A 12,763-nucleotide genomic window follows, 5' to 3' on the forward strand; every position below is an offset into this window, starting at 1 on the left:
GCTTCGCGGGTTGCAGCGAGGGGCCAGGTCCAAAGGCTGTTGGCTGAGTCAGGAGGCGGCAAGGAGGAGGAATATGTGTCCAGTCGTTTCCCCAATTATGACATGTACTATCAAGAATTAGACTAGGACACTTGTAACTACGTTACATGGAGTGGTATAGAAAACCCTCATAAACGCTATGATTTATCGTGAGTGCGGTATGTTCTGGTCATTGTTGAGCAACCAATCCATATTTTTGCCTGTAAAGTTAAGGATATGAATGCAGGACCCAGCAGGAACATAATTCAAAGTTAGATTTAACCTACTTCTGGCCGGCCAATGTAGAGCCCAGGAGAAGCTATTCTCAGTACAAACCCTGTCACCCCTCACAACTAAGACTCGCTTGATGTTGTCATCTTTTTTTAGATTCCAAAGCTTGTGGCAACCGTAGACTTAAATGTGATGACCCTCTAAAAAGCAGCAGACTATCCTTACCCCCTCTGCTGACTTAAACCTTGGGAAGTTTGTCTACTGTGCCTCAAACCATAGCAGTACAAAAGAGGCCAATCAAACACTCCCACCCAGTTAACAGATCTGGGTTTAATTCATCACTGTTCTTTAGCCCACTCTGCCACCCCAGTTCAGACATGGCCATATGCAAATCAGTCTGACCCTGTGCCTCATGGGAACAGTCCAGCCCGAACTGCCAAGCCATGCCTTCCCTGGACCGGAAACAAGCTTCCGAGGACCGGTTTCTGGCATTTCAGCCGTCTTCAGCCCGGCTTGCTTAAATCCAGTGGCAAAGTGAGCAAGGGACTCACGTCTGAGCATACCCTGCCCGCTTATGGCCCACAGAGGCTGTGCTGGGCCAGGTCCCCAACATCTTTTATACTGGCCCTGAAAGGTACTGTGACACTGTTAGAGGGCAAAACAAAAATTATGTCCACTCGCTCTGGGAAACCGCTCAGAGCTGTAGGAGAAGGGGTTGGGGGAAACCCAATGATAGGCACTATGGATAGATTTATAACTAGAGTAGCGGCTGTCATAGAGAAGGAGATTGCGATGACGGAACGTCGCCTCTCCGGGGATCTTTTACCAGCCAGACGATCCTCCCTTGGCCCTGCGGCTAAAGTCTTGTCACCTCCCACAGTTAGAGCTCTATCCCCACCTATTGTAGAAGTGCCTGAGCATCCCCGGTTATCCGAAATAGGTGGAAGTATCGACAGGTTAGAGAGTTTAGTAGTACAGTTAACACCAGGTGTCGCTAGCGATGAGACTTAGGGAGGGTGTGTCTCACCTTTATCTTCCCCTGTTACTAGTCAAAATTCCCCGTTGCCAGACTCTGTTCCTCCTGTGGCCACCTCAGTGCCTTGTGTGTTTCAGGGTGCTTCGAAACGTGCCAAGAGGAAAAGAGTTGTGAGCACACGCAAAGGAAGCCACCCCTTAATGTACAAGCGCTTCAGGAAGCAAGGGTCAAGGGCCACGGGTGAAAAAACAGGTATTGGCCAGAGTCCGGAGCACTTGGACGGGTCGGGAGAGCACCTGTCCCAGGAAAAGGGTCTTGATACTAATGATAAGCTATCCCCAATCCAAGTCCCAGTTTGCCTGGACCATTTCATCAACGCGCTCAATCGCTCTTTGATACCGCTCATAGACCAAATTAAGAGGGTGGAGGCCAGAGTGAATAGTCTTGAGCAGTCGATTCTTGCCAATTTTTTTTACTCAAAACTCTGATCAAACAGCAGACTAGAAACAGTCAGGACCCCACAAGTGGCAAGTTGGGAAAAGGAGCGGCTGTTGCAGCTGCTCCGCTACAGGATTCAGTCACGTTAAAGAAGGTGCCTCCAATAGTACCAAGTGAGGCACCTTCTTCAATCAATATTGCCCCATCAAAGTCTAAACCAGGTCCCGGCCCGCAATCTAATCCACCACAAGGGAACTCCACTAACGTCCCCAAAACCCATAAGATAGCAACGCAACCAAAGGCTCCAGTGGGCGGGCAAAATCCTAACTCCAAACTTAAGCAAGTACCCCCGAATAGTGCTAAGACCAAGGGAGATGGGGCAGCTCTGCTAGTTAAACCTTCCGAAACCCATTCGGCAGTACATGCCGCAGCTGTACCCGCCGTGAAGAAATTTCCCCGCATTCCTTGTACCGACCTCCCCCCGGATTGCCATCCCTATGTAGCTGTACTGGTTAAGGTCCCACCCCTGAAAGATAACCAACCAGAGACCCACCAGGCCTTAAAAAATAAATGCCTCCACTGGCTAAAAACAAATAGACCGCTCACTGCGGGCGTTGATGGACTAATTCTCGGTGTCCGCAGGGTGAGCTAGGTTGGCAAGAGCAAGAAGCAGTTGGAGGGGGACTGCGTCATTATTAACTTCCAGGATAATAGAGTGGCCGGATTGATATGCAGTCAAGACCAAATGGTGGGGGGCACTGGAGTTAGTGCAGTGGACCTGACCTATTTCTACCCGCGGCATCAAAATCATGCCATCCTTAGGCCTGTGTTGGGGGAAACAAGCAAGGGTGCTATTGGCGGAATGTACACCATGTTTGAGCCCTTTCCCTATCCACAGACTAGGTGGCTCGGCCAAAACTGTGGCCCTATGAGCCACTGACTTGAGGTAACGGGAGGCTTAGATAGGGGGGAAATGGGTGAGTCCCTATACGATACAGCAATGTCACCTACCTCTTCCCCCCCTAATGAAACCCAATCTATACCACTGGTTAATTTGGACCCTTCAGGGGATTCAGCTTCTAATGGTCATTGGGGAGCATTGCCAGGTACAGATAGGGCGGCTCCATGCCAAGAAATAGTTTCCCGTTGCGCTCCTGCTGTGACGGACCAAGTCTTAAAGGTCTTCAGCTGGAACGTTGCAGGAATAACTAGAAAACTGGCACTGCCCGACTGGACTGCATTAGTGGAAGAGTATTCCATATGCATCTTCCATAGAGTACGGTCTGAGGGCCCTAAATGGAAGGACAAACTCGGACACGGGGGGGCGCCCATACATATAATAGGCCTAACCACACATCAAGAATCGATTACATCCTGCTTGATGTGGGCTTATGGAATTCAGTGAGGGACATGGTAATACTACCTTCAGTTGAAAGTGACCATAATCTGTTGTCCCTCACCTTAGTCCCTTGGTGGTCTGTTAGTAGTGGGGGTCCTGTATCTAGCCCCACAGTTGACCTAGGTGAGGCGGAGGTACCCCTTTGCGGTAGACGCCTGAAGTGGACCAAACTTCTCCTGTCTGCCGGAAAACTTGAGGCTGTGATCCAATTACTGGCCCTAGCCCAGCTGAATCTAGGCACAATCCAAGGGGGCTTGGGGGAGGTATGTGAAGTATTTTGTGGATTAACCGGGGCCTTGACAAATTTGTTTACTGTGCGTAAGAGGCATGGCGGGCGAAAGAAAAGGCCAACAAAAGAGTCAGTTGGTACACCCACAACTGTAGGGAGGCGAAAAAAAACCTAGTAGAGGCAGTTAAAGCAAAATCCCAAGCCAGGACAAGGGAGGCTAGGAAGGTCTATGCCAAGTCGATCCAGATAGGAAAGAAGGAATGGGAGGAGAAATTCTGGGCGGACTTGTTGGTTGCTAGTAAAGATAAAGATGCTAGGGGGTTCTGGAAATTGATAGGCTCCCGTAGTAGACCAGACGATACTTTGAGAACTTGTACCATCCCACCCCAGAACTGGTTTCATCATTTCGGGGCCTTATACTCAGCGATAGAAGGGCCCCTTAATGATCCAGCTCTATTTCCCTTCTCTATGGAGGATAGCTCTTTTGGTCTGTTCACACCCCGGGAGGTTGAGAATGCCATCAAAACCGTGGTCCCACTGAAAGCTGCTGGCCCGGATGGGCTTCCAGGGGATCTACTGCGGGCCTACCCATCTGATTGGGGCCAATTGATTTCGGCCCTCTTGAATGCCATCTTGGAGGGCGGCCCGATCCCAGAGTCGTGGAGAGGGGCAGTGGTAGTCCCCATATACAAAAAGGGAAGTAGAGACATTCCAGGGAATTATAGGCCAATAAGCCTGATTGATTCTACACAAAAAGTAGCTGGAAAAGTCATTTTGGGGAGAATCCTCCAATGGGTGGACGAGAATCAAGTTCTATCGGACTTCCAAGCAGGCTTTCGCTCAGAAACAGGTACAATTGAGCAGGTTTTTAGGCTAACACTACTTCACTGGAAGGTGGTGGAACTGGGCAAGGGCAGCCTCTATTTGGCCTTCATTGACTTGAAGACTGCCTTTGACCTAGTTCCCAGGGAAGAACTCTGGAGGGTTCTCCGCCGTTTGGGCCTGCCCCCGTACATTCTGTTTCTCCTTATGAAACTCCACACGAACAATTTCGCCCAAGTTCGCTAGGGGAGGAATGGCGAAACAACAGATAGGATCCCTGTCTGTAGGGGTGTCAGACAGGGCTGCGTGTTAGCTCCCACACTTTTTTCCCTGCATGTAAATGGTGTGGTGGAGCATCTGCTACAGGAACCTGCGGACGCACCCTGTCTGGGGGGTGTGCGGATCCCAACATTATTGTTTGCGGATGACACTCTGCTAATTTCAAAGACCCCCCAGGGGCTCCAGAAGTTGTTGACCCGTTTTCAGGACTTTTGTGTAGCCAGAAGGCTGGTGATAAACGTAGAAAAAACGAAATATCTGACAATACGTCCACCAAGGAAATTAGGTCGCCCTCCCACCTTGAATTCAGTCCCTCTGGAGAAAGTGACTGAATTTGATTATTTGCGTCTACGCCTGAATGATAAAATGAGCTGGCCTTCACACATCGACAAGATGGTCCTCTGTCACAAAAGGGTAGGGGGTGCCTTACTCAAGGAATATCATGCATCCCCCAGATCTTCAGTGGCGCCTGCAATTGAGATCTACAAGACAAGGGGGGTTACTTCTGCCTTGTATGGCGCAGAATTATGGGGTCACTGCAATTTAGATTCCCTATCCAAGGCTGAAAATAAGTTCCTGAAGGACCTCCTAGCTCTCCCCCTGAGCACCCCAACCGTCCCAGTGCTCCTGGACTTGGGCTGTAAAAGCATCAAAGACCAGACCCGTCTTTGCCCACTGCTCCTATGGTCCCGCATATGGAGGGTCCAGGAATTAAAATCCTATGCCGACGGCCTATCAGAGATATTGAACATGGGGGGGCTGGAATAAGATCAAGTGGCTGAGGGACACAAAAACTCTTCTGGGGGAACTGGGCCTAGGAGACTGCTGGACTACAAGATCTGCTCCTCCTAAGGCAGTCCTCAAAAAACTATATTGGGACTGGGTCTCTTGTCAACTAATTGGGAATCCACATCATTGCAATTCGACGGCAGCGTTCCTTGAAATAAAGGATGTGGCATCATATGAACCCTACATGGACCTAATTACCATGCCAATGGACAGGGCCCTTTACTTCAAGTTTAGAGTTGGCACCCTGCCGCTAAGAGCAACTGTAACGAAGTGGAAGTCTTATGCCCATTTATCCCCCTTTTGCGCTTGTTGCTCAACCAGGCCTGAGACGGTGGCACGTGTACTCTTTGAGTGCCCAGACTATATTCATCCAAGGAGATACTGGTTGAAACCCCTCTTCAAACGCCTGGGAACACGCAAGCATTCGGTGGCTCTCCGAATTCTATTGACTGATACCTCTCCTCATATAGTTTGTGGTGTTTCTAAAGTTTTAAAGCGTTCTTGGTTGATTTGTTGCAATAGATTGACTATATCGATTTAATTCCTTTTTAGCTAATTTATCCTAGGGAATTCCCTAAATTTTACCTTTTTTAACTGTATGACATACTTGTATTTTTTGCTAAAATGTTGTTTTTAATGTATGTTTTGCTTGTAAGATATCTTTGCATATCGAATAAAGCTTTCAACCAACCAACATAGAGGAAAGTGGAACACAGTACAGTACATTCTAAAGAATGTGGAATGTGCACAGTTAAAGATAAATTACATATTGCACAACATAACACAGCCTTACTTAATCCTGGTTCCACAGAATCAAAGTCAGCAGCTCTGGCCGCCAGGCCACATCTTCCGACCGTGGGAGACGTTGTAAGCACTTTCTGTTCAACAGTCGTGCATTTCAATTACATTTATATAGCGCTTACCACCCCTGACAAGGAGTTGAAGCGCTGTGCAGGGAGAGAATGGTGCAATTACAACACCAGCCCTCTTTAAATACAGCCCGTCTGTCTGTCAGTCCGTCAAGGGTAGCGCACTGTACCCCAGGGGCACAGCACGGCGTCGCTTTCCTTGCTTACCTTCTGGGGGTCTCGGCAGGGTGTCCTGGGCACAGCACTGGCACGTGTTCCGCCTCTTTCCAATATAACCACGCCTCTCTGTTGGGAAGAAGTGGAAGCTCCGCCCATCTCATTATACCCGCGGCTGTGTAGGCTTATACCTCATTGGAGGGACCGCCTTTCCTTCCAGCAGGTGACCCGCCTTATTGTGATCGAATTGTCCGCCATGTGCTTGGAGACCACGCCCATTTGTCACACATCGCCAGTCTGTCTAGTACAGCCCCGCCCATTCACGTGACGGTTCTACCTGCCCCTCGTGCCCAGCCCGTCTCCAGCCTTCCCCCGCCCCTCACCTCCCTCAGGTGAGCTGGGATGCCGCGCCTCTATGCCTATGTACAAATCACGCCTCGTGAGGTTACGAGGGAAGCGGCCATCTTGGTCTTTCCAGAAAAACACAATTTTTTAACGCGATGTTTTCGGTGTTAACAAAATATGGAATTAAACCTAGGAATATACCTTAGAATTTTTTATCAAAACGTATTTACAAACTTTTATTTACGAAAGCTATTGTGACTAATAATTTAATGAAGTAAAAATAACCCATCTTAAAAGTATTTTCAAATATAATATATGCGTTCTATGGAAAAATGTACTCGACTGTTACTCTGCCTGAAGTAGAAATGATGTAGTCCCGGGTTGAACGCGGCTCTGAGCAGCAGCACAGTCTTGGGGACCTTGTCCTACTTCTCTTTCCACAGCACTGAGGTCGCCCGGCTCCTCCTCCCATGCCGTTGTCCCTCTTCTGTCTCCATGCCCTGAGCCTGCAGCTGATGATAGATACACTGCAGCGGGCAGAGCTCAGCACTGACAGCAGCCGCAGCCATGGAAGAGGAGACCGTCACCGGGGCGCAAATCATCGTCAAGGCGCTGGTGGACCAGGTGAGAACACAGGCGGGACTCCTGAGCGTGTGACACTGAACACCTTACCCAGAGATTGAACCCTTGCAGCCTCGATCCAGCTGCCCCAGCACGTGCCTAGTACAGGACCTGCTGCCTCCAGGTCAATGTTCACAAGTGGGATGAAAAAGGCAGGAGGCTGTGTCTGAAAGGGGCGTGGTCAAAGATGTTTAACTAGGAATCCTTTCGAAACTGACTCCGCCTGCATACTGGACAGTATTTGGGTGCCTCTCTGAATTTTATGTATTGCATCCAGAAGTCTCACTCAACAGTGGACCTACGCTGAAACAAGCTAGACCTATTGTCTTTGCTATTGCTTGTTAGCAGTACCAACAAGCTAGACCTATTGTCTTTACGAATGCTTGTTAGCAGTATCAAATATGCAAGTAACATCAATTATTTTGTATTCCACAATTATAACTGACAATGTTTTATTTCTGGAAATGCAAGGCTGTGATTTAAATATTACTAAGGTGTGTGAAATGAAAAATCTCCATTTGGATTTCTAATGTCCCCTGTTTCGCCTTCACCTCAGTGTTCTCTCCTGCAGGTATTTCCTTCCTTCCACCCCCTCAAAAAACAACCCATCCACTCATTCCTCTGTAAGCACTGCATTTCCCTTTCCCTTAACATTCTCCATATTTGAACCGCATTCTTCTAACACTTTCCCACACGTATCACACATTCCCACAATTATAACACATTCCCACAATTATAATCTTGCTGTTCACTCTGCAGGAAGGCCAAGGATTGGATGTGCATGTACTATGAACACATTTATGACCACCTTGCAGACACTCTGAGCAACTCAAATGACTCCAGCCTCTGCTCCTGAGCTCAATTGTGCTCTGTCATAAACACCCACGCTCAACCTGGACTCTGCCTCCACCGGGAGGAGAGGGCTCCCAGTGTGCATTTTAGAAAAATCATATATTGTTGTGTTTCTGTATTTGCTCATACATCTGGCAAAAGCAAATACTCTTAGGGATCCAAGGTAAAGTAAATATGTGAAAAGTAAACATGACTGTATTACTAACACGGATTACCGTAAATGTTTTTGCAGTCATTGTTGAGCAATCAATCCATATTTTTGCCTGTAAAGTTAAGTATATGAATGCAGGACTCAGCAGGAACATAATTCAAAGTTAGATTTAACCTACTTCTGGCCGGCCAGTGTAGAGCCCAGGAGAAGCTATTCTCTGTACAAACCCTGTCACCCCTCACAACTAAGACTCGCTTGATGTTGTCATCTTTTTTAGATTCAAAAGCTTGTGGCAACCGTAGACTTAAATGTGATGACCCTCTAAAAAGCAGCAGACTATCCTTACCCCCTCTGCTGACTTAAACGTTGGGAAGTTTGTCTACTGTGCCTCAAACCATAGCAGTACAAAAGAGGCTGGTGATGGACGGAGCATCTGAACCAATCAAACACTCCCACCCAGTTAACAGATCTGGGTTTAACTCATCACCGTTCTTTAGCCCACTCTGCCACCCCAGTTCAGACATGGCCATATGCAAATCAGTCTGACCCTGTGCCTCATGGGAACAGTCCAGCCCGAACTGCCAAGCCATGCCTTCCCGGGACCGGAAACAAGCTTCCGAGGACCGGTTTCTGGCATTTCAGCCGTCTTCAGCCCAGCTTGCTTGAATCCAGTGGCAAAGTGAGCAAGGGACTCACGTCTGAGCATACCCTGCCAACTTATGGCGAACAAAGCGGTACAAAAGAGGCTTGTGATGGAGTGCAAAAAGACTATGGATTTAGGCCCAGATCTCTGTACTGGGGTGAACGTATGACATTGTTCTGCATTCTGTCCATCAACTGTGGTTTTTGCATTTGTCACCCCGAGTGGGATGGGTATGCTCAGACGTGAGTCCCATGCTCTCCACACCACTGGAGTCAAGCTATCCTGGCTGAAGACGGCTGATAGCCAGAAACCGGTCCTAGGATGCTTGATTCAGGTCCAGGAAAGACCTGGCTTGGCAGTTTGGGCTGGACTGTTCCCATGAGGCACAGGGTCAAGGCTGATTTGCATATGGCCATGTCTGAACTGGGGTGGTGTGGAGTGCAAAAAAATGATGGATTTAGGCCCAGATCTCTGTACTGGGGTGAATGTATGACATTGTTCTGCATTCTGCCCATCAACTGTGGTTTTTGCATCAAACCATAGCAGAGCATTGATGTTTCCCTAGTCCGTGCTTGAATATATCAGTCAGTCCAGTTGTTATTAGAGTTCTGAAACCTGTAGTTCAGTGAATGTCAAATTCTGGACTGCAGCTACCAGAATGCATCATACAAAGTCAGACTGAGCTGCTCAGGTATAGACACAGGAAACTTAAGAACTGTAATATAGACCACTTCATGTGCCTTCTAAATACATCAACCCTGTCCTCCCTCAATCAGAAAAGCCGTTGTGCCACCTTCAGGGCAGTTTTTGTGCCCCATACCATAGGTCAGGCAATGACACTGTCATTTGGAAAGCTCATGCCCCAATACTATTGCCTTAGTACGTGAATATTTCAATACTGTTGTATAGCGCACACATCGTAACAACCTCAGTCCCTCAAACAGCTGTTCTCTGTCTCAACCTCTAATGACTCCAGCCCACCAGGCCTATGCTACCACTTAGATACAATATGAATGAATTAATTATTTTTCTTGTGTAGCGTAAAGTTGCAAACTGAATCGCATTTTGCTGCCCCAAACTTCAGCAGATGAGCTAAGCATGGCTTAGGTACTTGTAGTGAATTCCTGGGATTACACAGTTTAGTGGAACGGGGCAGCTAGATTTTAAAATCTGATCCCCTGGTTAAAATGTCTGAAACTTTACTTTAATATCTTTTAGGACAGACCCTGCTTTCTCTGGAAAGGACAGTCCCTGCCTCATCTTGATAGGTTAGCCCTCCGGCCTTCCCTCGGATTCTGCTTTTCCCTCTGCGGAGAACACCCTATCACACTACCCCAATTTGTCTTTGCAAGACAGCCTGCCTCCTCTCCATAGTAATGGCACAAAGTTGGAATTTAGAAATTCCCGTTTGGCCGAAACATCTAAAGTTAATGTCAGCAAACTGCAGCTCTTGCAAAAACTGTTGGCAAGCACAGTGCTAAATGGCTCTGGAGGAGCAATTCTTTCACAGCCAGTAAGGAAGTTACATTGGTTACCTGTTGCAACATATATTTTAATATCCAGTGTGAGCACTTTATACTTTTCTTGCAAGAGACCAAGCTATCTGAAGTGAGATTTATGTAATAATTACAGACACATCTGACATTCCGTAAGGTTATCTTAACCCACATTGAGAGGAAAACCAAGAGACCAAATTTAATGGATGCTCTTCATCTGTTGTACCTATATTACCCAGCATATCTATTATAGGGTGGAAGTATTATGTGGTATGATGGGTGCCTTACCATGGAATACTAACCTGATAGACAAAGATTGACCCCGTGTACTCTCTCAGTACACCTTCTCTCAGTCCTGGTAGAGTGGCAAGGGCAGACAGGGAACTTAGAGGAATATGTGTTAAGCATTCCACATCACCGACGTGGACAATAAATAATTGATATGACTTGAGAGAAATCCAACACCATTTCATAAAGCAACTCAACACCAAAACAAAGTCGATATATAGAAGATAATCTAAGTTATTAATTTCGAGGCATTAAATTAATCTTTATTTTGCAGTGTAAAACGTTTAAGGTTGCGGTCAATGGGAAAAACTCACATTTGCACACAATACTTTAGAGAGTGCGTTCAACTGAACTCACTTGGAGTTAAGGTCTCTTGAGTTCCTAGACCAGTTCACAAAAGCTAGCACAATTTTACTTGGCTCAGGGGAGCTGGGTGCAGAGGTGCACTTGAGCTGTCAACAAGGCTCGCGGTCTTTAAATGGCTATCCTTAGCAAAAAGGTACTTGTGGGGCGAGTTGAGCAAGACCCACTGGCGTATAAACTAGGAGCTGTCCTTGGACCAGAAGTCTCCAGGTGGATCCAGTCTACCTTGCTAGGTGGACTCGGTGCAGAGGTGCTTCTGGCTCTCCGTGGTGCTGAACAGGATCTGTGACAACTGCTGTGGGCAGGTGTGTCAAGAGAGGATGAAAAGAGATGCAGGATCTTCATTATAGAGCCACAGGAGTGGTTGGTCGTTGATGCAGGTAAATCCCGTCTCTTTGAGTGTGTAGTAAAGCAAATAGAAGTCCGACTGACCACCTACAAGTCTTGGAACGTGCAAGCACTGCGGTTGAGGGAAACAGTGTTTACAACGCTGTCATTGCATCGCGCTACCATTACAACGCAGTCGTTACGACTGTGTTGTTAGTACGCAGTGCATTTACATCGCAAGTCATTACAATGACTTGCACTAGCGGGCGCTCAGGTATTGGAAATAAATTCCAACACCTTTCCTACTATTGCGCAAACTGGAGTAGGAATAGTAATTAATACTATTCCTAAGTCCAGCGCCCAGCCTAGTGCAAGTCGTTGTAATGACTTGCGATGTAAATTCATCACGTACTAACAACGCGGTCGTTGTAACAACTGTGTTGTAATAGTACACAATGTTATAGCATGCATTGTAACGTGCTATAGTCACAGTTGAGGAAATCTTCTTCCAGAGTACCAGGGGAATGTTGCAGAAGGCTGAGCGTTGCTGAGGGTTGGGACTACGGTTCCCAGCATTCACTTGCCCAGTGACTCTGAGCGGCCATGCCAGACGGCCCTGTAGACAGTATTTCAAGGTGCTGATTAAGTGGTTTGTGCCTGCCATCTGCAGGGGACAAGTTCTCTAGCCCAAGGGAGGTGTTGTGAAATCTGGAATTTGAAGAGTGGTTCATCTTCTTTTTGAAACCAGCCTCTTTCCTTGGTCGAGTCAAAATCCAGCGGGTACAGAGTGGCTGCCCCAGATGCTGAGCTTTGTGCCTTATCTTTGTGGAGTCCTGCCTTGTCGTGGAAAACGGATCTCTTCTCGGTATCACATCGAATCTGAGATTCTGGTGCCATGGTGCCCCTTAAATCCAGGATTTAGTGTGTGTTAGTGGGTGTGAGAACTAGTAGCCAATGGGCATCCAGTCCTGCAGATACTCCACCCCTGTAGTGATTAAATTCTGTCGGTGTACTAGTCAGAACCTCATTTTTACACTAAATTCAAGATGGCCACAACTATCCTCGACTGCACACCAGATGTGTAGTCAGCCTTGTGGAGGTTTATGCCTCCTAAATATCTAATTTTCATTCCTGCCCATGAAAAACAGTGCCTGGGGCAGAATGAGGCTTTGTCCTAGAGTGGGTGACAAGTTCCTTTGTCTGAATTACACACAGAGGAGTAGAGAAAGAATAAAGTATATAAAAGTGTGTAAAACATCCTGATCCCAAGGAGACCGGAGTAGGTAGCAATGCGAGCGAGCACCTTGACAAAAGTTTGACTATAGGGGGCCACCCCTCCCGGGACCAGATCTGAAGTTTTATTTTTTAACTAACGTACAAACACAGTAGTGGACCATAATTAAGGCCAGTCCACTAAGCATAGTTAACGCACCATAGCGCGTGTGCTTAAAAAACGTGCAAACACATGGTT

General features: G+C 47.3%; 2 protein-coding genes across 2 annotated transcripts in view; one reads left to right on the top strand and one right to left on the bottom strand.

Annotated features, from left to right (window-relative positions):
* The window catches only part of BTD (biotinidase), a 256,008-nt gene extending 249,631 nt beyond the window's left edge, over positions 1-6,377 (bottom strand). Inside the window, exon 1 of the mRNA XM_086942195.1 lies at positions 6,258-6,377. The gene's annotated coding sequence lies outside the window, so the exon portion shown is untranslated. The remainder of the gene's footprint in view (positions 1-6,257) is intronic.
* The window catches only part of HACL1 (2-hydroxyacyl-CoA lyase 1), a 148,474-nt gene continuing 141,974 nt past the window's right edge, over positions 6,264-12,763 (top strand). The window contains exon 1 of the mRNA XM_086942194.1: positions 6,264-7,175. Within this exon, the coding sequence (XP_086798320.1) occupies positions 7,119-7,175 (57 nt within the window). The 5' untranslated portion in view covers positions 6,264-7,118. The remainder of the gene's footprint in view (positions 7,176-12,763) is intronic.

Source organism: Lissotriton vulgaris, chromosome 10 (genome assembly GCF_964263255.1).
Source record: "Lissotriton vulgaris chromosome 10, aLisVul1.2, whole genome shotgun sequence".
Classification (NCBI taxonomy): Eukaryota; Metazoa; Chordata; class Amphibia; order Caudata; family Salamandridae; genus Lissotriton; species Lissotriton vulgaris.